The 25,602-nt window shown below is 46.1% G+C and overlaps 3 protein-coding genes across 9 annotated transcripts in view; 1 reads left to right on the top strand and 2 right to left on the bottom strand.

Moving 5' to 3' along the window:
- The window catches only part of etv4 (ETS variant transcription factor 4), a 34,113-nt gene extending 28,233 nt beyond the window's left edge, over positions 1-5,880 (top strand). Inside the window, exons 8-12 of one of the 3 annotated variants that reach the window (XM_061755152.1) lie at positions 769-837; positions 1,769-1,816; positions 3,935-4,119; positions 5,267-5,368; positions 5,442-5,880. In XM_061755152.1, the coding sequence (XP_061611136.1) occupies positions 769-837; positions 1,769-1,816; positions 3,935-4,119; positions 5,267-5,368; positions 5,442-5,669 (632 nt within the window). In that variant the 3' untranslated portion in view covers positions 5,670-5,880. Of the gene's footprint in view, positions 1-768; positions 838-1,768; positions 1,817-3,931; positions 4,120-5,266; positions 5,369-5,441 lie in introns of all 3 variants that reach the window. The other 2 variants (XM_061755151.1, XM_061755153.1) reach the window with 2 other exon arrangements.
- Positions 5,881-5,922: 42 nt separating this feature from the next.
- Positions 5,923-14,912, bottom strand: LOC133468889 (ATP-dependent RNA helicase DHX8-like). 5 transcript variants are annotated; one of them, XM_061755141.1, is made up of 24 exons: positions 14,572-14,911; positions 14,119-14,306; positions 13,960-14,045; positions 13,817-13,877; positions 13,636-13,721; positions 13,355-13,446; positions 12,849-13,226; positions 12,357-12,501; positions 12,096-12,293; positions 11,921-12,008; positions 11,765-11,862; positions 11,247-11,394; positions 10,995-11,176; positions 10,726-10,920; positions 9,625-9,810; positions 9,358-9,568; positions 9,038-9,219; positions 8,647-8,787; positions 8,355-8,510; positions 8,140-8,277; positions 7,930-8,058; positions 7,617-7,817; positions 7,080-7,259; positions 5,923-6,622 (listed from the first exon to the last, which is right to left on the bottom strand). In XM_061755141.1, exons 2-24 carry the CDS (start codon positions 14,219-14,221, stop codon positions 6,314-6,316), a joined length of 3,693 nt encoding a protein of 1,230 aa, XP_061611125.1. In that variant the 5' UTR covers positions 14,222-14,306; positions 14,572-14,911; the 3' UTR covers positions 5,923-6,313. The 5 variants fall into 5 exon arrangements, with proteins under 5 accessions (XP_061611125.1, XP_061611127.1, XP_061611126.1 ...); XM_061755143.1 differs by having other exon boundaries at positions 7,621-7,817; positions 14,119-14,910; XM_061755142.1 differs by having other exon boundaries at positions 12,849-13,145; positions 14,119-14,910.
- dhx8 (DEAH (Asp-Glu-Ala-His) box polypeptide 8) lies at positions 14,883-25,119 on the bottom strand. Its single transcript, XM_061755147.1, has 22 exons — positions 24,937-25,119; positions 24,675-24,760; positions 24,503-24,575; positions 23,783-23,868; positions 23,261-23,703; positions 22,485-22,629; positions 22,187-22,393; positions 21,934-22,021; positions 21,747-21,844; positions 21,493-21,640; positions 20,130-20,311; positions 19,852-20,046; positions 19,184-19,369; positions 17,922-18,132; positions 17,653-17,834; positions 17,088-17,228; positions 16,853-17,008; positions 16,638-16,775; positions 16,438-16,566; positions 16,141-16,337; positions 15,841-16,020; positions 14,883-15,327 (listed from the first exon to the last, which is right to left on the bottom strand). Exons 1-22 carry the CDS (start codon positions 25,037-25,039, stop codon positions 15,108-15,110), a joined length of 3,594 nt encoding a protein of 1,197 aa, XP_061611131.1. The 5' UTR covers positions 25,040-25,119; the 3' UTR covers positions 14,883-15,107.
- Positions 25,120-25,602: the final 483 nt, after the last annotated feature.

Here is a 25,602-nt window from a genome sequence, read left to right as displayed (position 1 = left end):
TTACATTATTTGTGGGAAAAAATTTACTTCTATCATATTTATAAAAAATACTACTTCCAATTTTGTACTTTTCTCAGAAAAATACTTCTTTAAAAATAGGATTTTTATTTTTTTATTTTTTTTTTACTAATCACAACAGTTGTTGTATGTCATTGACAATAAATATATATTTTTTTACTTTTGTACTTAAGTACATTCCAGAGTATTTATTTTTATACACAAGTCTCTGTGAATTTACTGAATTACACAGTGTGAGTACTTTTGCCATCTCTGTTTAATGAAAAGAAATTCCTAAGAATAGCTTTGCTACATCCGCAAAATGAAAGTAAAATAATATAACTGCTGTGATACACTTGGAATGATTGTTCATAATTACGGCAAACTTATTTAATTTCCTCTACGAATGCTTCCACATGCGCACACACCAAACGCTTTGAATGGCATCTTATCGTGAGCGTTGCATTCCGCTGCAGTGACTCACTGCTGCCCCTTTTGTGCTTATTATGCTCGTTTGTTTTTGTTCCTGGGACTCAAACACACGCGCAAATCATTAATATTACGCATCGTGAATATTGCTGGTGAAGTGTTCAATTAGAATGTTTTCATAATGACTTAATTCACTTAACAACTGTTCAGCTGCAGTTTTTTCTCTCTCTTATGAAGCTATCAATCTCCACAATAATTTGAGCCTTTTCAAAAAAATACAAAAATTTGACATGACATTAAAGTCTTTCTTTTTTTTTTTTTTTTTTTTTTTTTTTTTGGTAGATGTGTCTGGCTGTTCTTCCATGTACCACCACAGTGAGGCCTACGCAACCCCCCAGCCGCCCCCCGATGGTAAGGCTCGCACCTCAAATATTTTAATTAAAAAAAATAAAGAAATAAATATTTGAGGATTTTCTTGTTATGAGCTGAGGAACCATACTTACTTTTTCCGCAATTTAACGTAAAGATTTACACCTGTGAAAAATTAGACATTATTGTTTTTACATTTTGCTCCAAAGAAATCAGGCAAAAGAAACTTCAGATAAAAAAAAACACATTTTATTTCTAGGAAATCTTATTTTAAAAAAAGACGTCTTTCCCCCGGGGAATAAAAATGTGACTTTTTTTTCTAAAAAGAAAAAGAAACCTTTTTTTTTTTTTTTTTTATTTTCTCTAAAAATAATTTTTTTCGGGAATTTTACCACTTTTTCTGGAATTTATTTTGGGGAAAAGCCTACTTTTGCTCAAGAAAAAGAAACCAATATTCTTCTCTAAAAATGTAATTTTTAGGAAAACTATCTTTTCCTAGAATTTTTTTTGCCCCAAAAAATGATCTAAAAAAAAATAAATAAAGAAGCTATTAAAAATTTAACATTTTCTAAGGAAAAAAGGAACCTTTTTTCTGAGAAAGCAATTCTTTAAAAAAGAAAACATTTTTTTTGGGTAATTTTACAACTTTTTTCTGGGGAAAAAACGAATCTAGTTGTATTTTCTCTTAAAACTGAAAAGTACAACTTGATTGTGGCAAGGTGATGAGTTGAACGTGTTGGACATTTGCTTGTTCGTGTTTCCTGTTCAGTCTGATTGGAGTTGTTAACGAGTCCTCGGAGCGGGACCCTCAACGGTCTTCTTGTGTTGGGAGTTCCTCGTTTCTTTTGAGACCTCGAGAGGTTTCCCTTTATGCTCAAGAGCTCCCCACATGAAGCTTTTGCTAAAGAAACAGACTCTTGTTGTTGTTTGGCGACGCACGGACGCTAACGCAAATGTGCTTATTGTTGCCTAGGTTACGGGTTTGAGAACGACTCCCGCGTGGTTCCGGAAAAGTTTGAAGGTGAGTTCTCTTTGTCAGGTGCACGAAGGAAAAACACACGACACGCCCGACTTGAAGTTTAGCGGCTCTTGTTTCAGCGTGAGAATGAGTCGCCGAGGGCCCGCAGTGCCTCAGGGAGCCGACGCGAGCCCCTTCTCGCCTCTTACACGTGTCTCGCGTTTCCACTCTCGTTAACGATGTGCAATCGACTGCCGTCTCCTGATGTTGTCGTTTCGTGCGTGTCAACATGCGGCGTCTTCAAGTACACCCAGTGGCGGGCTGTGCGTCCGGCAGGGTTTCAAATAAGGAAACGGGAAGTACTCTGAAGACAGAAATGAGCAACTTTCAAACAATAATGAGTGATTTAATCGTTTACTATAGTTGGTCATTCCAACACGTTTGATGTGTGATGCTGCTGGCAACAACCTGGCATCACAGAAATATTATACACAATATACAGTGTTAAGTTGTCAAAGCCTTTGCTGAGTATTTAGCAGAAGCACCCTTTTGAGCTAATACAGCCATGAGGCTGCAAGTTTTTCACACCTGGATTTGGGGATCATCTGCCATTCCTCCTTGCAGATCCTCTCCACTTTTGTCAGGTGGTTGGATAGTGAATGTTGGTGGACAGCCATTTTCAGGTCTCTCCAAAGATGCTCAATTGGGTTTAAGTCAGGGCTCTGGCTGGGCCATTCAAAAACAGTCACGGAGTTGTTCTGAAGCCACTCTTTCGTTATTTTAGCTGTGTGCTTCGGCTCATTGGCTCGTCGGAAGGTGAACCTTCGGCCCAGTCTGAGGTCCTGAACACTGGAGAAGGTTTTGGTCCAGGATATCCCTGTACTTGGCCGCATTCATCTTTTCTTCAATTGCGACCAGTCGTCCTGTCCCTGCAGCTGATAAACACCCCCAGAGCATGATGCTGCCACCACCATGCTTCACTGTTGGGACTGTATTGGACAGGTGACGAGCAGTGCCTGGTTTTCTCCACACATACCGCTTAGAATTAAGGCCCAAAACTTCTATCTTGGTCTCATCAGACCAGACAATCTTATTTCTCACCATCTTGGAGTCCTTCAGGTGTTTTTTAGCAAACTCCATGCGGGCTTTCGTGCGTCTTGCACTAAGGAGAGAGAGGCTTCCGTCGGGCCACTCTGCCATAAAGCCCCGACTGCAGTGATGGTTGACTTTCTAGAACTTTCTCCCATCTCCCGACTGCATCTTTGGAGCTCACCCACAGTGATATTTGGGTTCTTCTTGACCTCTCTCACCAAGGCCCTTCTCCCCCGATTAACCCGAGTTAAATATGAGTCTCACAGCAAAGGGTCTGAGTACTTATGGCTGTGTGATATTTCAGTTTTTCTTTTTTAATAAATCTGCAAATATTTCAACAACTCCGTATTTTTCTGTCAATATGGTGTTGTGTGTACATTAATGAGGGGAAAAAATGAACTTGAATGATGTTAGTAAATGGCTGCAATATAACAAAGAGTGAAAAATGTAAGGGGGTCTGAATACTTTCTGTACCCACTGTATGTGGAAGGGTTTCAAAGGAAGTTCCAAACGGGGTTAGGCTTTTGAAAATAGGGTTTCAAAACGGTTTTAGGGTTTCCAAAGTAGGGTTTCAAAATAAGGTTAAGGTTTCAAAGTAAGGTTTCGAAATAGAGTTACGGTTTCAAAACGGGGTTAGCATTTCAAATTAGGCTTTGCAATTACCTGTTCACCGATGGAGTGTTCCAAGCAGGTGTTTGTTTTTGTTTTTCAGCATTCCTCAACTTTCCCAATCTTATGTTCCCCCTGTCTCAATTTTTTTGAAACGTGTTGCGGGCGTCAAATTTTAAATGAAAGAATATATGGGGAAAAGAACAATAGCGTTCATCAATTTGAACATTAACGATCTTGTTTTCGTAGTGTATTCAATTCAATTTACAAGTCTGTATTCGGGTTTGAGAACCACTGTAATGACTGGCAGATCCCCGTAGGTGGTGTTGTTGGATCGTGAGTTGAAGAAAGTGTGACGCAATCGTGACAAAAGATGGCGCAGTTCATGCCGTGTAAAAAAAAAAAAAAAAAAAAAAGCCGCCGATGTTCAACTGGAGCGTCGCTCACGGCTCGTCGTGATCGTTGTGACTCCTTTAGCAGGCGAGGTGAAGCAGGAACCGGGCGGCAGCGGAGGCGGCGTATTCCGCGAGGGGACGCCCTACCAGCGACGAGGCTCGCTGCAGCTGTGGCAGTTCCTGGTGGCCCTGCTGGACGACCCCGGCAACGCGCACTTCATCGCCTGGACCGGCCGCGGGATGGAATTCAAGCTCATCGAGCCTGAAGAGGTACGAACAGCCACCGGCTGATCTCACGTTTTCACAACTCTCTGCGTAGTTGTGTGCTCTTTCTGTCATGCCATTAATTGCCACAAGATGGTGCCAAAGCCGTGGTTAAATACTAAAGTAGTAATTGGTGTGAAATACAGTAATCCCTGCATAGTCACAATTTGACATTGTCGCATTTTTGGAAACCTAACCCCATCTTTATAAATAAATTACATGTCATATTTATTTTAAGGGTAATTGTCAGATGACTGAAATGACAAAGTGTTTGGGAATATAGTTTGTGGCATTAATATAGGCAATTTTCAAAAACATTCTAAACTAAAAAAAATATTTTATTGAAATGACCTTATGTATAGTAAGATTTTGCTTTCAAATGGCTTAATGTCTCTTAACAAGGTTCTGTTATGTTCTCTTTACATCGTCTTAAAAAAAAGATGTTTGACTGTCTTTCATATTGAAAACATCAAAGTGCGCATTGTTATAAAAATGATGTCATACTTTACATCATGTCATCAAAATGACGTTTAAACAAATTCAAATTTTATTTTTTGAATGTATTTTTTTTATTTTATTTACAAGGTGTAAGCTTGAAGGACAAAATGACAATGAATTCAATCACATCCTTTAAAAGACGTATTCATTAAAGCAACAACAACAAAAAGTGTCCATTTCGCGAGGTCGTTGAGTGGCAGGCGTCCAAATGATGCTGCGCTCTTGCATTATGTTTTCAGAAGGCATTAAAAATGTACGAGTGCAATTAGAGGCTGAGAGCACTCGGGGACCAAACGAACGTGATGCCGGACGGAGCTCCGTCACCGCCTCGCATCGTGCAGTACACACGCCATTTTGAAAAAAGAAATGAGTTACTACAGTATATCATATTTACTGCACAGGAATTTTTGGAGAAGGTTGATTCTGAGTGTTAGGCCCACACTGCAAAGACAATGAGAGTGCAGTAAATGTCTTTATTAAAGTCTTGGAAAAATACTTCATTTTCATAACATTACGATGTTTTATTTTTTTTCTCGTCAAAAATGAGATTTGACTTTCTTTGGCATCTCTGGGAACACATGGTAGTTTAATTACAAGTCGGTCGTTTCCAAAACCAATATGTACTAATGTATGTCAACGAACCCCTGCTCCTCAGGTTGCCCGATTGTGGGGGATGCAGAAGAACCGCCCCGCCATGAACTACGACAAGCTGAGTCGCTCTCTGCGCTACTACTACGAGAAGGGAATCATGCAGAAGGTAAAAAAAACAAACAAAGCTAGTCCGGCCTGCCCGTTTGCGCTTCGTAAACGGCTGCGGTGTATGCGCTCAGGTGGCGGGCGAGCGCTACGTGTACAAGTTCGTGTGCGAGCCCGAGGCGCTCATCTCGCTGGCGTTCCCCGACAATCAGCGGCCCAGCCTGAAGGCCGAGTTCGAGCGCTACGTCAACGAGGAGGACACGGTGCCGCTGTCCCACCTGGACGAGGGGGGCGCGGCCTACAACGCCGCCGAACATCCCCCTCACGGTGTCCAGCCCTACTCCAAAGGCTACATGTACTAAACCCCCGCCTCACCAATCCTTTACTGTACCCTAAAACATCATCATACCCCCCCCCCCCCATGCACCTCTTGCACACGCCCTCCCCACTCCACTTGTATATACACTACAGCTATGGTGTTTTTGTTTTCCGAGCCTTCCTGTCACATCCGAGGCCTCGAAATACGACTGTGGATCAAGAGATTGCTTAATAAATACTCCAAATTATACACAACTATGTGCCCTGACTGGTTCTTAACCAACACCAGCACACACATACAACATGCTGTATTTATTTACATATTTATATACATTGTATGACATTTTTTATATGCTTGCACCATGAAATGTTTATCATTTTGAAAAATGTATCACAATACACCATTATAAAATGTCCTACAATTAACGTACAGTGAGATGATTTTTCATATGACAATTTGTAGATTGGGAACCTAGTCAAGAAATGTCAATATGAGATAGTAATATATAGTTTGTAGCAAGACATTATTAATGTTAATGTCTTAACGTCATTAAAAATTACTATTCATCATTTTATAAATGATGTTAAAATTGTCTTAATACCAACAATGTATTACTATGTCATTATAGTATGACAACTTTTATGACACGATTAGTACAAATCATGTCATATTAAGAAAACAAAAAAATCATCTTACCATACGATAATCTGAAAATAAAATGATATCACATCCCGAGCTTAAAAATGACGACGCGTCCGCTGCCACGAGAGCAGTTGTCAGCGTCGGCGGAAGGCTCTGGAGATCCTCCAGGCGTTGGGTTCCTCGTAGCGGTTGTACAGAGGCTCCAGACGCTGCTGCTTCTTCTGCTTGCTGAGGCGCGTCGGGTCGGACACCTTGAAGAAGGCCGGCGCGAACTCCACCAGCCAACGCGGGTCGATGGTGGTCACCTCGCGCATGTACTCCTTGGTGGTCAGCACCAGCTCGTGGTACACCAGCCTTGGAGAACGTCACGACGACATCATTAGATACTAGAATGTGCGTCGCTACTGCATGTGAATGTTGAAGAGCTGGGAAAAGGAAGCAATTGTTGGGATGGAGAATGTGAGACTCCAAGTTGGAACGGTTTGAATCAGTTGAGAAATGTGAAAGTAGGTAAATGTTAAAAAAAGAAAAGAAAATCACTACATTTTTTGGGGAAGTGTGGAAATTTGGTAAATGACACAACAGGCATAACTGCCCTGGATGCGTTGAGCAATTCGAAGTCGGAATGGTTCGAATCAGTTGAGGAATGTGGAAGGAGGGGGTATTTAGCCGCTAATATGTCCTGAATTGGAATGGTTTCAAATCAGTCAACAAATATATTCGGAACATGGATGAAGCTGTTGGAAAAGTGGGTATTCCCCAGGATGTCCTGAATGAGGGCTGCAAGTTGTTCACAACTGCGCTAACTCACCATTCGGGCTGGCGGTTGAAGAGCGTGCTGGACGGGTGGAGGTACACCACCTGCTGGTCGATGAGGGTGCGGTAGCCGTCTTGGGGGTGCTTCCTGGCGGCGTTCCGGAAGAAACCGCTGCAGATGGCTTTCTGGACGCGCATGGTCGACTTGCCGCAAGACACCACGTCCAATTTGTGTCTGGGGAACACACATTCAAATGTGGAAAAACTGATTTGATCTTCAAGTCAAAGTACCACTGCAACTCCCTTTTTTAATAGTTTGCCTAACCCTCCACATAGTCGCCATTTACTCTTCGTGAATTCATCTACTCCCATTTTCTTCCAGCTAATTTGGATGAAGTTACCTTTTGGCGGCGTTTGCTCTTTATGAAACGCCCCAAGATGCCACAAGATGGGGCTAAAGCCCTAGCTAGTAGAAAAGTAACAACTGGTGACAAGGAAGTATTGTTGAATCTATACTTGGATTGATAGACTATGTCGGGGAGGAGCTAAAAGTTTATGCGCCAGGATGAAATCAATTATTGGCCATACACACCGACCTGTCCATGATGCTCAGCATCTGCTTGCGGATGTCCTGCGCTCTCTTGAGCGAGCGACCCTGGATGAAGTTCTCGAAGCACCAGGGGCTGGAGAACTTGTTGTTCTTCCACGAGTTGAAGACGGCCAGCAGGGTGAGATGGTCGCCCTCGGGCTGGAAAAACTTGGCCTTCCTCTGGTCCGCCTGGACCTGCTTGTCCTGCCAGTGGAAGTGACACGCACACAAATTGTTTGTATAACAGGTCTTCTGGTTCTGGTGTTTCAATCGGAATTTTAGTATGACATAAATATGGAAATCATTCCGCGTGTACCTTGGGCCTGTAGAAGACGTTCTGCACGGACAACATGGACACGATGGTGAGCATCTCGTCGCTGCAGCCCAGATGCACGGACATGATCAACATCTTGCACAACATGGGCTCCAGAGGGAATTCTGCCATCTGGGCGGGACCAACGGCGCACGTCAGGAATCAAAAGAAAATCCGACAGAACCCAAGAAAATTGCCGGAGTCGTTCCTCACCCTCCGACCGAGTCGCGTGAGGAGCCCCTCGTCGTCCAGCGCCCCCAAAGCGTAAAGCTGCTCCATGGCCGTGATCAGAGTCTCCATGGGAGGAGCGTCCATGAAGTCGAAGGCCAGCAGGTCGTTGATGCCCATGGCCTGGCGGAGAGGGCGCGGACGTGTTAAACGCGAGGCCCGGCATCAATGTGGCGCCACGCTGCGGGTGACTCGTGTACCTTGAGCGAGAGCACCGTGCTGGCCAAGTTGGTCCTCTGGATCTCCGGCACGTTGGTGGTCAACATCTCGTCCCTGTACGCCCGCTCCGTGTACAGCCGGTAACACTTGCCGGGACCCGTCCTGCCGGCGCGGCCCGAACGCTGCTTGGCCTGCGCCTGAAGACGGAGACACGACGCAGAAGAGGCGCACGACGACGCGCCGTGAGTTGCGCTTGCAACTGTTGCAAGCGAAGCCTTTTTCATCCGCAAAACGTGTTCGTTAATATTACACGGCGGCGGCGTGGAGACAAACCTGCGAGATGGGCGTCACCACCAGCTGGTCGATGCCCGACTTGGAGTTGTAAACAATCTGCTTGACGAAGCCGGGGTCCACCACGTAGTAGATGCCGTCGATGGTCAGCGACGTCTCGGCGATGTTTGTGGCGATGATGACCTGGCGGCAGGCGTCACAAACTAAATGTTTTTTTTCCCCCGTCCGGGATCTGCTTTTTTTAGCAACAATCCGACACTAATTGCCTATAGATGCTACACGAACTACTTTTGTCCAAATGAAGCTCCTAGTTCCTTGGCAACAAGATGGCGCCACATGACAGCAAATGTTTTTCCAGCAACTAACGGAGAATAGGTTCCGAATAAAAACCTCCGAACACAGCGCGTGAATTTGCGAGCGCCGCGTGGCTTACCTTCCTGCTGCCGAGCGGCGCCGGCTCAAAGATCCTGGTCTGCATCTCGCTGGGCAGAGCGGAATAAACGGGGAGGATGATGAGCTGGGGAACGTCGGGGCCGAGCATCCTCATGCGCTCGAAGAGGATCTCGCAGGCCGTGTCGATTTCCTCCTGGCCGGTCAGAAACACGAGGACGTCGCCTGGAGAAGGACGCCGGGAAAAGGGAGACGCCAGTCATTGACATCCCTCCTAACGGAGGTGTTAATAGTTTAGCCTGTAAATCGTTAGCCTACAAGCAGAATTGCCCGTTCTAAATTGCTGTCAAACCACAAACGTACCGGGAGGCTCGGTCAGGTGGATCTGCATGACGGTGATGAGGCTGGCGTCCAGGTAGTCCGTCTCGGGCTCCCTGGCGTAGAGGATCTCTACCGGGAACGTCCTGCCCGGGATGGTGAAGATGGGCGCCTCAAAGAAGTACTGCGAGAACTTGACGGCGTCCAGCGTGGCCGACGACACGATCAGCTTCAGGTCTTTGCGCTTCAGCACCGTCTACGGGAGAGAGAAGGCGCTAGGAGTTCTTCACGCCGTGAGGATCCGTCGCTCACCTTCTTGAGCAGACCGAAGAGGACGTCGGTGTGGATGGTCCTCTCGTGGGCCTCGTCCAGCATGATGAGGGAATACTGGCTCATGTCGGGGTCGATCAGACATTCGCGCTGCAGCATCCCGTGAGTCATGTACTTGATCAGCGTCTCCGTGCTGGTGCAGTCCTCGAAACGGATCGTGTAGCCCACCTCGAAACGACAACGTTCGCGCTTATTGGTACGCCGCTTCGACGTATTTGAAGCGGGAGGCCGCAACGCAACTTGGTTAAACTAAGGGCCTTCGCCTCCAGCGGAAAGTCAATGAAGCAAAATCACACCGAATGCTCTCGAGATAATTCCAGGAAATTAAACAGCAACCTCAACAAAATGAAATACATTTTAGTCCTAATTATTCATATTTCTTTGTGTACATCTAAACACGAGCTCACCAGCCCATGAAACCAAATGACAACAACTTCATGTGATAATTTCAGAAAAGAATCCAAATCCATTCTTTCTGCATTCTTATATTATTATATTTTGTAACACAATCTCATTGGTCGTACTGCTACTATTTATTATACTTAGTGTATTGATATTATTCAATATCTCACATGATGATGAACTTTTGCATACTCTGCTGCTATATGTTGTGTATTTGTTGTTCTGTGGTGGTTGTTGTTGTTGTTTTTTTTGTTTATTTGCTCAAGGACAACAGATCCAAACTAGCGGTCCAATTTCTTTTAAATGTGCGCTGGCCCCAGTCAAAATAAAAGATGCAATGAAATGAAATGAAAACTGCCCATTAAATTAACTTTTGCCCTTGCAACCTCCATTTAAATAAAGAAATCTAAAACAGCACGAGGAAGGCGAGAGCTTCACAGTTTAAAAAGGTGTTGTGGTTTTTTTACATTTCAAGTTGAGTTTATGTTGGATTTGATGCTAAATTCCGATGCACTTGTCGTATTCTACCCAACATTTGTGTGGGTTTTCTCCAACTTCTTCGCCCAAAGTCAGCCAGCTCGGCTCGAGCCTCTTTGGGCACGTGCGGGGAAATCCAATAGTAAACTCGTCTGCCGCCACCCGCTGGAGACGCTACACGAGTCGGGCAGCTTTCGAACTCACCTCCTGGCCCAGCCGACATCCGAACTCCTCGGAGACCCTCTTGGCGACGGACATGGCGGCCACGCGGCGAGGCTGCGTGCAGCCGATCTTCCCGCGCGCCGTGTATCCCGCCTCCGCCAGGTACTGCGTGATCTGCGTGGTCTTCCCGGAGCCGGTCTCGCCCACCACGATCAGGATCTGGTTGTCGTGGACGGCCTGCGGAAAGCGAAGGAACGCGAATGAGCGGAGGGAAGGCGCCACTTCCTGCGAGCGCGAGCGCCGCTGCGGACCTGAACCAGCTGCTCCTTAAGTTTGAAGATGGGAAGACTCTCCCTCTGCTGCACGATGGACAGCTCCGTTTTCTTGCCGTACGACACCTGGTTCCCCCCGAAGGCGTACCGCTTCCACTCGGGAACATCGGGAGGCAGGGCGCCGATGCCGCGCATGTTGGCGGCGATCTGGCGGCCGTCGTCTACAACGGGACGCGGCAGAGTGAGCCGGAATCGCCGTCATTTCCTGAGCTGAATCGCTGGCGTGCTTACAGTCGGGCATGGGGTCGATCCAGTTCTTGTGGAGGCCGGTCGGGATGCGGTCCATCTCGTCCGCGCGAGCCGCCTGCTTGAGCTCGCGGCGCTCTTTGGCCAGGGCGTTCTGCATCATGGCCGCCTGCGACAGCGAGCCGTCGGGATTCTAAACGCGGAGAAAAGGGACAATCGCTGGCAACGTGCTGATGACATCGATCCAAAAATGTTCTGCCTTTTAAAGAGACGTACAGTGGAACCTTGGTTTTCCCGATTAATCCGTTCCAAAAACCAAATCGTACAAAAACCAAAACAATGCTTTCCATAGGAAATCATGTCAATCCAATTGATTCGTTCCAGACAGCCAAGAATATTTGATTCCAGATTTGCAAAAACTGCAACAAAAATCTTTGAAAACCACATCTTAGGAAAACGGGGAATGAAGAAAAAAAACAAGGTTTTCCTGTATTTGTGTTCAAACATTAAAAAGTCCATAAAATATGTCCCAATTAAAGAGAAGAAAGCTGCGTGTCCAGTACCTTGACGATCTTGACGGGACTCATGTTTGTGCTCCATCGGGTCTGTCCTTGCAGGAAGGGCGGCTCCTCTTCCACCAGGTCGATCTCCACGTCCACGTCTGGTCACACGATGGCCACGTGAGCGCAAGGTCGAGCTGAAGTCTCAAACTCACTTACCCTCCTCGTCGTCCAAGTTGGGAAGGATTCCCGTTTCCTCGTCAAACTCCGGGTACTCCTCCTTCGGGAGCACGTTGGCGGCGATCATCTGGGTGAGGAAGTGACGAGAGTTCCGAGTTGCGATCGAGCTCTTACGGCCGGGCAGTCGGTCTGCCCGTCTGCGGCGACCGCTGACCTGCTTGAGCTCCCACTTTTCCAGGTCGGTGATCTTGGCCATCCTCTTTTGCTCGCTCGGGTTCTCCTCGCTCTCCACCACGCAGACCTCCACAGGAAAGTCGGGATTCCTCATGGCGTCGTCCCGGGCGCCGGCGCCGGCGTCGAGGTTCCTCCTGCGGTTTGGGTTCAGGTCCTCTCCGGTTTCCTGGTCCACATCCTGTAACAATGTTTCCATCTTTGTCACAAGTTCTTTTGCGTCTCCTCCTCCTCTCGGACTGACCTTCATGCTGAGGCTGGCCTTTGTTCCGGTCACGGACAGCACTTTGACCTTGACCTTTTGTCCCCTGCTGACCACAGTCGACACATCTGCTATTCGGCCTTCCTTGCGCAGCTCCGACACGTGCACCAGGCCCTCCCAGCGCTTCCTGCATAACACAAAACATCACAATGATTCCGAAAGCAGCTGATTTCCATCGGGGGACTTAAATAGGAACTTCCTTGCAAACAAATACTAAAAAGCTTTTTTCTAAGGCTGAAAAATAGGGCCTTTAAATAAAAGCTCAGCTTTTGCTCCCCAGAAAAATCCGGTTTCGGATTTGAATATATATTTTTTTTAGAAATACAAAATGACAATAACAAAATTCAAATCAAGTTTCTTTCGTTGCCCTTCTGGGATTTGCTTCAATGATTTCATGTCACTAACTCGGCAAAGCTGATCATTTGCTCAGTCAAAAAAAAAATAAGTTACATTTCTGCAAACAACCGGATGTACCTAAGGCCTTCCAGCTGCACAAAGCATCCAAACTGCATCACGCTGGACACTTTCCCGCAGTAGATGTCGCCCACCGCGGGAACGTCGGACAGAGGACGCTCGACGGGCTTTGGCTCCGCGACGACTTCCTCCTGGGCGGCGTCCCCGGGCGGGCAAGGCGGTCGGTCGCTCCAGCGGGACGGTCGTTTCCGTCGCCGTTTGCCGGTCGTCTCGCCGTCGCGCTCTCTCGAACCGGAACCGTGGCGCTTCCGAGCGCGCTCCTCGTCTGCACTGCCGCCGTGCAACGTTGTGTTTGTCCTGAGAGCGATGACATCCGGCTGTTGTATTTGTTTTATATGACCTCTAAATATCACAGATTTTAACCTATTGTGGGTGAGTCTAGAAGGTACCAGTGCAAAAAAAACCAGAGGTTCACTGTATTTTCGCATCACATTTGACTAGATTTTGCACTTAATTAAGTGTCCAGTGAATGGAAATGTTTTAAGTTGTGAATATATCAAACTCACTGGTGTGCACAGTGAGGCATGAGCATCTCCAGCTCCTTCATGGCTGCTGCGGCAACTTGCTCGTCGCTTTTGCTGACGTGTCGTGACTTAATCTGATGGACGGAAAGGCACAACAACAAGTTCAAACAACACTATCTACAATTTCCCCCCCCCCCCCCACCCAAAGAGACCAATCGCAATGCATGATTTCCAGAGCTGACTTTAATATTGTATAGAAGATAGACACAATATAAGAATTGAATAGAAATAACATTTTGAAGGGAAGTAGGGAAGTGCCGTACCATCCACACGGGATCATCTGGTTTACATAAAGCTGGATATTTCTCTTTCAGCTTGTCTTGTTCACTCTGGGGTTGTTGCTCATGTTCTGGAGTGAACCACAGGGAAACAAACGACACATTTAAAAGTTCTAGCAATGGACATGGTTAAAAAAAAAAACAAGAGAAATATGAAAATGTCTACCTTGACAAGTGGACGTTTGCATGGTTTTGATAAGTCTAAACAAATTAGTAGTGAGCGTTTCCTGAAAGACAACAACAAAACGATTCATCGTTTAACAATGTCACTGTCAGAAAAAAATACTAATAAAAATACACGACACCTACTGTGAAATCTGCTCCATTTTGTGTCAAGGCAGCTTTAAACGCCTCCAATGTTGGATGTTTATCTGCCAGGCTGATGATGAATTCAGCTAGCGAACAAGAAAAGTGTTAGAAAAAACGAGCTTGCTGATAAATTATTACACAAAAGACCTCACGACTCACCAAGATCCTTTTCGCTTATTCCGAGATGGTTTTCCAACTCGGTGCACACTTTGGATACCAAAGATAAATATTCCAGACGCTTTATTCCGTCCAGCGCCGCCATGTTGCTTGTACAAGTTTGTGTTGACACGGAAGTGACTCTTCTTCGACGCTCATTTGAAACCAAGCCAATTTACATTCGTTGCTCTCTGTCGGTCAGGTGTGAAATAACAAGCGTAACCCGGGCTAAACGTATTAAAAATCTAACAAAATTAACAATCAACGTTATAAAATGTTATGCTATCTTAACTATTTTAACAGAGGCGAACTCAATTTTACACTCAAATATAACTTGCATTTTGATGTGCATGTTTATGTTTTAGTTTCCATTTTGTGACCAACATTAGCACTTTAGTTTTAATAATAGCAGTCAAGTGATGTAAATGAGCTTTCGCTTGATTGGCGCCTTTCTACCTTGGAGGTGGCTTCAAAGACGACGACGACGACGCAGCATCAGAAGCGACTGGGCGTTCAGTACTTAGCTCAAGGATACTTGGACATGGTCACAGAGGAGAAGAATGGAACCTTCGGGTTGGGAGTTGACCACTCTACCACCTGAGCCATGGCGCCCCGCCCTGTGAATTCTTACTTTAAAACAGTCACCACCACTTCACGTAAGACCAAAGACATTTTTATATATTGACGAGCAAGTACTGTATAACAAATTTCTATTCACAGATGAGGGAAAAATATATAATAAAGAAGAAGAAAAAAAAAAAAAAAGATTCATTGTTTTCAGATTGTATCCATGTTAATTTTTACAACTGACAAATATGCTTTGTCTCGCAAACAGAAGAGTGACCTTACAGGACGAGCACATACCGGAGTTTTCCAAAATAATGAAGGGAAAATTCAATGTGATCGTTTTTTTTGTTTGTTTGTGTTTTCTACAAGAGAATACAAAGTCTAAACGTGAAGTCGGCACATGTAACCACACGAGGTAAAATTTGTCAGCGTCGGCGGAAGGCTCTGGAGATCCTCCAGGCGTTGGGTTCCTCGTAGCGGTTGTACAGAGGCTCCAGACGCTGCTGCTTCTTCTGCTTGCTGAGGCGCGTCGGGTCAGACACCTTGAAGAAGGCCGGCGCGAACTCCACTAGCCAACGCGGGTCGATGGTGGTCACCTCGCGCATGTACTCCTTGGTGGTCAGCACCAGCTCGTGGTACACCACCCTGAGGACGAGGAGGGAGACTTCAGAAAGCGAAATCGGACCAATATGTCAAATCATGGCAAAATATGTACGACAAAAAATCTTTTGTGACAGACGGATCACGTAAATAAATCATGCCATCATTTATTTGCATTATTATGAACATATATGCAATCATTAATTTTGAAAAAAAATGGAAAGAAGTCAGTCATATAACCTTGGAAACAAATATTTTTCCATAAAATAGTTTCCATTTTCCAGAACTTTATATGTATAAAATCAAATTCTATACTTGGACGCATTGGATGCCATTATTTATTTTATGATGAACCAGTAATAAAATTCCGATAACAAGTTGGTATACAAAAAAAATAAAAATAAAATCTTCCAGTGAAATTTTCTAACACAATAATTGCCTGGTAATTTATATGTGGCAAAGAAAAGCATATTTTGCCTTAATATGAGATACTTAATCTTCGGAAGATTTTACATTTTGCAGTAAAAATGCAGTCAGTCATAGAGTCCCGGCTCTCACCATTCAGGCTGGCGGTTGAACAAAGCGCTGGACGGGTGGATGTAGACCACCTGCTGGTCTATGAGGGTCCTGTAGCCCTCCTGGGGGTCCTTCTTGGCTGCGTTCCGGAAGAAACCGCTGCAGATTGCTTTCTGAACCCGCACGGTGGCTTTGCCGCAAGACACCACGTCCAACTTGTGTCTGAGAAGGGAGCAAGAGGAAATGGATTCAAATCGAAAAGTCATGAAAAAGAAACCGAGCTTTTATCTTAAGGCCAGTGTTCTTTCTCATCATTGTCAATTATTGGCCATACACACCGACCTGTCCATGATGCCCAACATCTGCTTGCGGATGTCCTGCGCTCTCCTGAGCGAGCGAGCCTGGATGAAGTTCTCGTAGCACCAGGGGTTGGAGAACTTGTTGTTCTTCCACGAGTTGTAGACAGCCAGCAGGGTGAGATGGTCGCCCTCGGGCTGATGGAACTTGGCCTTCTTCTGGTCCGCCAAGGCCTGCTTGTCCTGTGGCAGGGAGAGAATAAAAAAAAAAAAAAAAAGGTTCACGACAAAATATTATAACAAGAACATCTTATTTCAAGAAGGAGGTTTGGTGGTGGCTCACCTTGGGCCTGTAGAAGACGTTCTGCACGGACAACATGGATACGATGGTGAGCATCTCCTCGCTGCAGCCCAGATGCACGGACATGATCAACATCTTGCACAACATGGGCTCCAAAGGGAATTCTGCCATCTGGGCGGGACCAACAGCACACGTCAGGAACCTTAAGATTCAAAAAGAAACTACCTGGAGGCGTCCCTCACCCTTCGCCCCAGTCGCGTGAGCAGCCCCTCGTCGTCCAGCGCCCCCAAAGTGTAGAGCTGCTCCATGGCCGTGATCAGCGTCTCCATGGGAGGAGCGTCCATGAAGTCGAAGGAGAGCAGGTCGTTGATGCCCATGGCCTGGCGGAGAGGGCGCGGACGTGTTAAACGCGAGGCCCGGCATCAATGTGGCGCCACGCTGCGGGTGACTCGTGTACCTTGAGCGAGAGCACCGTGCTGGCCAAGTTGGTCCTCTGGATCTCCGGCACGTTGGTGGTCAACATCTCGTCCCTGTACGCCCGCTCCGTGTACAGCCGGTAACACTTGCCGGGACCCGTCCTGCCGGCACGGCCCGCCCTCTGCTTGGCTTGAGCCTGCGAGAGTTCCGACACGCGCGCATTTTATAGACGCGCTCGAGTGACAGTAAGTAGCACGGCGGCGGTCGGATGCGACCTGCGAGATGGGCGTCACCACCAGCTGGTCGATGCCCGTCTTGGAGTTGTAGACTTTCTGCTTGACAAAACCGGGGTCCACCACGTAGTAGATGCCGTCGATGGTCAGCGACGTCTCGGCGATGTTTGTTGCTATGACAACCTGACAGGAAGACAGACAATATAAGTTAAGTCCACAATATTAAATACTGTGTATAAGTTTTTTTTTTAATCCTGCTTTTACAAAGAAATGGATGGCTCCATTTCACCAATCAAACTGAGCCAGGGAGTCACATGACCACACACGTCTCCGTGGTCCCACACAGAAGCAAAGTTTTCAGTGACTCATTTACGTGAAGCACAGCAGAAACGATGCACATTTGACTAAGTCAGAAGTTACTCAGTATTTAAGTAGTTAAGTACTTCAGTCAATATTTGAAGGATTACTTTTTACAACGGCTCAGATTAGCCAAGTTACTTACCCGTTCTTCAGAAAGCAACAGCACCATTGAGTACCCACATTTGCTAATGAAGCTGTACCTAATGAAGTGGCCACGGAGAGTATGTGGGTTGATTCCTAAACGTACTTTTCTGCTGCCCGGTGGCGCGGGGTCAAAGATCCTGGTCTGCATCTCACTCGGCAGCGCCGAATAAACCGGCAGAATGATGAGCTCCGGAACATCGGGCCCGAGCGACTTCATGCGCTCGTAGAGGATTTCGCAGGCGGTGTCGATCTCCTCCTGCCCGGTCAGAAACACCAGGATGTCACCTGGAGGAGGAAGAGGAGGAGGAGGAGGATGATGTCACGAACTGATATTCTCTATCAAAAGACAACAAAATCGATCACGTTACGTACCGGGGGGCTCGGTCAGGTGGATCTGCATGACGGTGATGAGGCTGGCGTCCAGGTAGTCGGTCTCGGGCTCTTTGGTGTAGAGCACCTCCACCGGGTACGTTCTACCCGGGATGGTGAAGATGGGCGCCTCGTAGAAGTACTGCGAGAACTTGACGGCGTCCAGTGTGGCTGACGTCACGATCAGCTTCATGTCCGTACGCTTCTGCACCGTCTGCCAGCAGTAGCAAAGATTTGTTTTAAAAAGCGCAACCAGAAATGGAGTACCTCAATACTAATGTGATGTGATATTACAATATTTGTAAACAATGGGAGCTCAATAGAATGGACTAATAGGGGCGAGGGGGTCATCCGATATAGCCGATTGTCTCTTACATTGAAGCATTTTTTGGGGGCCAAACGCACCCTATTTACTGGACAGTACAAAATAGTTTTGTAGGTTTTTCTCAAGGCCTAAAACACCCAGTACAGTACAAAGTTATTGTAAATAATGATGTATATTAAAAAAAAAAGCTTAAATGTTTGAAAGTTTCAAATTTTATCAAAATGTACAAGTCTGGTGTGCTTGGTCATGGTGACATTGTTGATGTACAGTACTCATCATAGGCAAGTCTCTTACATGAGCCACGAGAGGAATTAGTGTGCTTCCTAGTTCCACATCCGTTGCCAAAGGCGAACAGCTTGACAAAAAAAAAATCTTACTGTACCAAAAACAGCATTTTCCAGACTCGAAAGTCTTGTGTTTTCTATTCCTCAAAGTTAACATTGCCGCCATGCCGCTCTCTCTCTTGTCTATGTACAATAGACAATACATATACCATTGTCACATGGCCGCCACATCCAAATGGCCCGCCACGTAGGCACGGGAGGATGTAGTATTATTGTATATCTGTGACCTGGAAATACGTCACTCCCATTCTCTAACTGCGTTGTTCCACTGTGCCAGTAAACAACATCGGCCAATTCTGGAACTAACAGATGTCAATGGCGGTTTAAGTGACACATGGACACATTGTTCAGTCCCAATGCTCCGTTTGATCAGATATCCGTTATACAGGGGTCCGTTTTATCGAGGTTCTAATGTATTGAAATATAACTATGTAGATGGCGATGGGAATAAAATACATTTAAAATCAAAGTTAAAAATATCATCACTGACAATATGGATATTTTATTCTGTATCAATAATGTAACATAAGAGAAAATGACAACAATTATGAAAGTATTTACAAAAAACAAAAAAAAAAAAAAACTGTAACGCAGACCTTCTTGAGCAGACCAAAGAGGACGTCGGTGTGAATGGTCCTTTCGTGGGCTTCATCCAGCATGATGATGGCGTACTGTCCCAGCTCCGAGTCGATCAGACACTCCCTCAGCAGCATGCCGTCCGTCATGTACTTGATCACCGTCTCGGGGCTCGTGCAGTCCTCAAAGCGGATGGTGTAGCCCACCTATATTTTAAAAGGACACCAGAACAGGAAGTGGAAGTCGAACAGCCAGTGGCGATCAATAAAGCACCTGAAAACCGGGAAGTATGTGTGATGTCACGGGGAAAAGCTCTAGAGCAGGGGTGTCAAACTCATTTTTGTCGCGGGCCATATTGTAGTTACGGTTTCCCTCACAGGGCCGTTATGACTGTGAAACCATAAAAATCTTTATCGCCTCATCATATTTACACCCAAAATGTATGAACTAGTTTTGGAATCAGAAATCAAAGGTAATGGGTTTTACAACTATTGTTCATGTTTGGTAACACAAAAATGCTTGCAGTATCTCAACATTATCATTTTATGATATATGACTATTTGAAATTTGGGTGCAGATTTTTACAAGAATCGTGGAATTTGCGGGCCACATAAAATCAAGTGGCGGGCCAAATCTGGCCCCCGGGCCTTGAGTTTGACACCTGTGCTCGAGAGGGTTCCACACACACCTCCTGTCCGAGACAGCATCCGTACTCCTCGGAGACCCTCTTGGCGACGGACATGGCGGCCACGCGGCGAGGCTGCGTGCAGCCGATCTTCCCGCGCGTGGTGTAGCCCGCCTCCGCCAGGTACTGCGTGATCTGCGTGGTCTTCCCGGAGCCGGTCTCGCCGATCACGATCAAAATCTGGTTGTCGTGGACGGCCTGCGGCGAGGAGACGACAAACGGGAGCTCGGCGAGCGAGTCCAAGCGAGGGGGGAAATTGAACATGGGGTGGGGGAACGAACTTGTATGAGTTGCTCCTTCAGCTTATAGATGGGCAAACTCTCCCTCTGCTCCAGGATGGACAGCTGCGTCTTCTTTCCGTACGACGCCTTGTTGCCGCCGAACGCGTGCTTCTTCCATTCGGGGATGTCGTTCGGCATCATGCCGATGCCGCGCATGTTGGCCGCGATCTGCCTGCCGTCAACTGGAACGCAATAGGTTGAGCCCATTTGTTAAAATGAAAAGAGTACTTAAAATGAGAGAAGAAAAAAAATTAATTATGATTATGGCATTTTTGTTGAAATCAAAGTCAATTACGCATGTTTTTATAGGTGATTATTGGGAATAAAGGAATATTGTTAATGCATTGAAAGAAAAGAGCATAAAATGTATAGGAAATAGCGCCCGTGTTGTATTGTGTGTGTGTGTTAGAGACTAGTATGTGCCATCGTACTGTGTGGCGTGTGACGTCGGCGTGCCCGCACAGCTAATCCCGCACACCAAGCGTTCACATTATCAAGAGGACTGTCGTGACTGTTTTCCTCCTACAATTGGCTCATTTAAATGTATTTATTACATTTTTAGTAAAGAAGTACATACAACAAAAATATATTAAAAAATTGGAAAATTTGTAGGAAATGTAAAAAATATCTTAAAATAATCAATTATACAGACATTTTGTTTTTTTCTATAAATGATATATTATATCAAATAATTGAGAATTAACTTATTTTATTAAGATACATTTTTGCATATTTTACAACCATTTGAGCCTTGTTTTGTTTTACATTGACTCATTATAATTACATTTACTGTATATAATAATATACATTTATTTGAATCATGAAATAAACCATTTTACATATTCACATTTGACCCCCCCCCCCCACATCTAAGTTAGCTAGTCCATCTGTCATTTTAAAAACTCAAACGTGGCCTTTGAGCTCAAACGTTTGCTCACCCGTGCTGCCTTATTGTTATTCTAACTACACCACTTGTTTCCCTTTTGTTTTCGTTTTCATACGGTCTGAAAAGCGAGGGCTCCGGTGACGCCATGCTGATTGATTTTATAGTTTCAGCAGACGTGCCAACATCGCACGCGAGCACGTTATTGTCTCTTCCCTGACGTTTGGGGCCGCTTGAGATCGTCCAGTTCTAAGTGGACCTCACTCCCGCTACTCCAATACTGTGTTGTACTTTCAATAAAGCCTGAAGCATCTTACAATGCTTGAGATATGATTACTAGAATGCTGCTTTTGGCTTTTCATGTCCTGGAAACCTCAGCTGATGTCAGCATATTTTGACGGCAGAGCCTCACAGGAAATGCCTCTCATAAAATATACATATTGCATATATGCAAGTCTGGAACACTGCAACACCACTTACCGTCAGGCAGCGGGTCGACCCAGTGTTTGTTAAGCCCCATGGGGATGGAGTCCATCTCCGCCTCGCGCGCCGCCTGCTTTAGCTCCCTCCGCTCTTTGGCCAGCGCGCTCTGCATCATGGCCGCCTGGGACAACGAGCCGTCTGGATTCTGAACACACACATTCGGTAGGAGTCTTCACCACATACATATGTTCAGCATGGTGGATATAATTGAGAAGAGCGATGGTTCAGCGATGTATCGCCACGTGCGGCACCTTGACAATCTTCACGGGGCTCATGTCCATGCTCTGTTTGGTGTGTCCTCTCAGGAAGGGCGGCTCCTCTTCCACCAGCTCGATTTCCAAGTCTTCATCTGGTAAACCGCGACAACAAAAAAAACACGTGAGTGCAATGTATTTAGACGGCGAAGGTTTCTGATTGGAGAACGAGACTCTTCCGTACCTTCTTCGTCGTCGACTTTGGGAAGGATCCCCGTCTCGTCATCAAAATCGGGGAATTCTTCTTTGGATAAAACGTTGGCGGCGATCATCTGAGGGCATAATAAGCCTTTATTATAGTCAGCAGCAGGGCATGCAGATTTACCACATACACGCCAGCGCCCCTGCACTTCCTGAGCACTTTTTTTAGATCAGCTCATCCGTTAGCCATTTATTTTCAAGGGCAATGCATTCCGTTTGCGTGTCCTTCAACCAACCTGCTTGATCTCCCATTTCTCTGGATCGGAGATCTTGGTGAGCCGCTTCCTCTCCAGCGTGTCGTCCTGCTCCAGCTCTCGGGCGGGGCCCAGGTTGAGGTTGGTGGGCCCGTCGGGGTTCCTCATGTTCACCTCCTCGCTGCCGTCAGGGCCCACGTTCCTCCTCCTGTTGGGGTTCAGGTCCTCGCCCGTCTCTTGATCCACATCCTGAGAAGACAGACGCAGGCGCGACAGCGAGGGGAAGCAACGCGGACGGCTTCCCGCCCGGCGACGTAAACGACGACGTTGCCGTGCTCACTTTCATGCTGAGGCTGGTCTTGGAGCCCGTGAAGGACAAGACTTTGATCTTGACCCTTTGCCCTTTGCTGACCACATCGGCCACGTTGGCCACTCTGCCTTCTCGTCGCAGCTCGGAAATGTGCACTAAACCTTCCCATCGTTTTCTGCGGGAGGAGAGCAGTAGAAATGTCATTTCTGACGCACTTTCCCTCAAACAAATGATCTCATAGGGCTGATATTTGTTCCATTAAATTGCATTAACTCATTCCAGTGGATTCTCTTCATTTTGTAGCATTTCCCTTGGCTTCCAGCATATATAGACGTTGGATTTCTATTTTTGTCCAATCAGATTTCAGCTTCCACGTGTTGCCATATCAATCTAATCTGCCCAGGGCCTTCAGAATCAGCAGCAACTCAAACTATATCAGCAATTGGAGTGCTTCTTTAACCAAATCTTAACCAGATTTCAAATCTGCCTAACAGGGCCAGAGCGCTGGGCCTCGATGATGTCAGCATTTTTCTGTCCACTGATTGCCTGGTCAGAGTAAAATTCGGTGACGGAGGAGATTTTAAATTTGTACGATTGCCATCAGAGAAATATTGATTCTGAACTGTTCCCGATAATGTATGTGGAACAGTTGCTTGTCATATTGTGTTTCATGTAATACTGATGTTTTCTACAATTACAATGTGAGAGCGGTGGTATGTAGAGGTGGATTAAGTCGGGAACTACAGGCAGATCCCGCCGCTTCTTCCTGGCTAACATCACACACAGACTGGGAAGGCAACGCAGACCTGAGGCCCTCCAGCTGGACAAAGCATCCAAACTGCATGATGCTGGTGACTTTTCCGTTGTAGATGTCGCCCACAGACGGCTCCTCTGGAGGCGGGCGGTCCACGTGTTTGTCCTTCCAGTCTTGGTCTCTGCGGGGGCTGGGCGAGCGTGCGCTCCAACGGGACGATCGCTCTCGCCTCCTGGAGCGCTCGCGGTCTCGGTGGCGATCGCGGTCTCTGGAGCGAGACCTGGACCTGGAGCGCGAGTGCCGGCGCCTCCTGCGGTCCCTGTCCCGGTGTCTGTGTCGGTCCCGGTCGCGGCTTCTGCTCCGACTGCGGCGTCTGCTCTTCTCCGAGCGGCCCTTGTCGTTTTTGGAATCGGTCCCGCTCACGCTGGGCATGAACATCTCCAGCTCCTTCATGGCGTCAGAAGCCACCTTCACGTCCTCTTCGTCGAGGAGTTTCTGAGGAAGACACGGACACTCAGCTCCTCGGTTGGCGCGTCACGTGATCAGCGAACGTCTCGTGTTGTCCAGCTCATACCGGCGGTGCTTCGTTTGGTCTGCAGAGGGCAGGGAACAGCTCCTTCAGCCTGTCCTTCTCCGACGTTGGCTTCTGAACTTCAGAGGCTGTGATGAAGACATAGTGATTAATTTTCATGGTTTTCATCTCAGAGAGCAACATTCATGGGACGTTCTGGAGACAATGCTGCATGATTGTAGAAAATTAGACTTATTGCTATTTTTCGGCTACATAATCAGTCACAACTTTATGACTTTAGCCGATACGACATCAAGTAGCAATGTCAAAAATTTCCCCCAAGTCTGTCAAAATGATAAGTCTTGTTGAAAATGTTTATGAACCTGAGAACAACACACCAAAAATGTTGAACGTTCCAGAGAAAATGAGTTTTTGGGTGTTTTTACTGCTTTTGCAACATACGGACGGGCACCATGTCTGTGGCGATGCTCAGCGACATCGCAATTGGCTCCTATTGTTTCAACGCAAAACTTGATAATGATTCTGCTCATATCATCTGCTTCTTAAGAATTAAAATGAATAGTCACTTTTTTAAATTAGCTGCTCTAGTGGTATGAAAAGTGCTGCGCTGTCGTAAAAAAAGCTCCTCTCTTTTCGAAACTATGTTGTGAGTGGACTTTTTTTTCCCCCTCATGTATTAATCAGCTAGCCCTAACCGAGAATATACTAGAGGACCAGCTAAAATATGTCAACTATTATGTGAGAGGATAAAAAGGGCTTCACCTTTACTTATAGATGACTTAGACGGGGGTTTCATAGTCTGAATGAGCCTGAGCAAGTTGCCAATGAGGGAGTCCTGGAATGAAAACACCATCGTGAGTTTCAATAATATATATATATTTATAAATAAACCTGCAACCAAAATCGTGGATCAGATTTGAGGAAATGAACTTACTGTAAATTCTGCTCCATTTTCTAGCAGGAGAGCTTTGAATCCGTCAAATGTGGGTTCTTTTTCCGCCAGGCTAATGACGAATTCAGCTGAGAACCAAGCAAACAAACATATTTACACCAACGTCGTAAGCCATTCGAACAGAAGAAGGCTAGAGCGCAACAAAACTAATACAACACAAGTAAACATTAGCTGGAGCGACGTTAGCTTTAGCGAGCTAGCTCAAGTGTTTTGGTAACTTAGGTACGGGGGCGGGTGGTCAAACCTAAATCTTTGTCACTGATTCCAAGATGGTTATCGAGCTCCGTGCACACTTTGGACACCAAAGATAAAAACTCGAGCTGGGAGAGCTCGTCGGCGTCCGCCATCCTTGCTCGGGTTTTGTTTTCTCGCTGGGTCGCAGAAGAAGCTAACGAACCATGCTAGCACGCAACGCGTATTACTTCCGCTTCCGGCTTGGGAGGAAATACGTGGTCGCTCCATCTTGCGGACAAACGGACACTACTGTTGTGTCCACAAGATGGCGCCATCACTTTTTCCAAACGGGTGAGTTTATAGGGAAAAAAATATGATTACATTTGCGTTTTTCACTGCAAATTTTAAGTAGTTTCCGCACTAAGTGAAATATTTAAATTAATAGTCCTTTCAATCATGTGAAATAGATTGTTTTACATTCTGGTCACCCATTTGGTTGTTTTTTTCCATCTCATCTAAAAGGGATCATGCATTATGGAAAACTGGCTTTAATGTTGATCATGTCTCGGGAGGGTCTGCCCACCCATCGAGCGTGAAATTAAACAACCTAGTAATTTAGTTATCTGCCTAATTTTGACAAGTAAACTCAACTCATTTTGCAACAGCATAAACAAGCGCCAAAGTCAACATAAAACAAAGAGAACCACACGTTGTGTATTTAAAACGACCACACGAC

The sequence above is a fragment of the Phyllopteryx taeniolatus genome, chromosome 19, assembly GCF_024500385.1.
Source record: "Phyllopteryx taeniolatus isolate TA_2022b chromosome 19, UOR_Ptae_1.2, whole genome shotgun sequence".
Lineage (NCBI taxonomy): Eukaryota > Metazoa > Chordata > Actinopteri > Syngnathiformes > Syngnathidae > Phyllopteryx > Phyllopteryx taeniolatus.
Note: the sequence above shows the minus strand (reverse complement) of the source record. Positions and strands in the feature narration are given on the sequence as shown.

Coding starts and splice junctions, on each gene's coding strand:
- LOC133468889 (XM_061755141.1), bottom strand. CDS start 14,221: ATGGCGGCGCTGGACGGAATAAAGCGTCTGGAATATTTATCTTTGGTA. Junction 12,294..12,356: donor AGGCCAGCCTCAGCATGAAG/GTCAGTCCGAGA, acceptor ACATTGTTACAG/GATGTGGACCAGGAAACCGG. Junction 9,220..9,357: donor CCACCTGACCGAGCCTCCCG/GTACGTTTGTGG, acceptor GTCCTTCTCCAG/GCGACGTCCTCGTGTTTCTG.
- dhx8 (XM_061755147.1), bottom strand. CDS start 25,039: ATGGCGGACGCCGACGAGCTCTCCCAGCTCGAGTTTTTATCTTTGGTG. Junction 19,370..19,851: donor GATGCTGTCTCGGACAGGAG/GTGTGTGTGGAA, acceptor TTTAAAATATAG/GTGGGCTACACCATCCGCTT. Junction 17,009..17,087: donor TGGTGACGCCCATCTCGCAG/GTCGCATCCGAC, acceptor GAACTCTCGCAG/GCTCAAGCCAAGCAGAGGGC.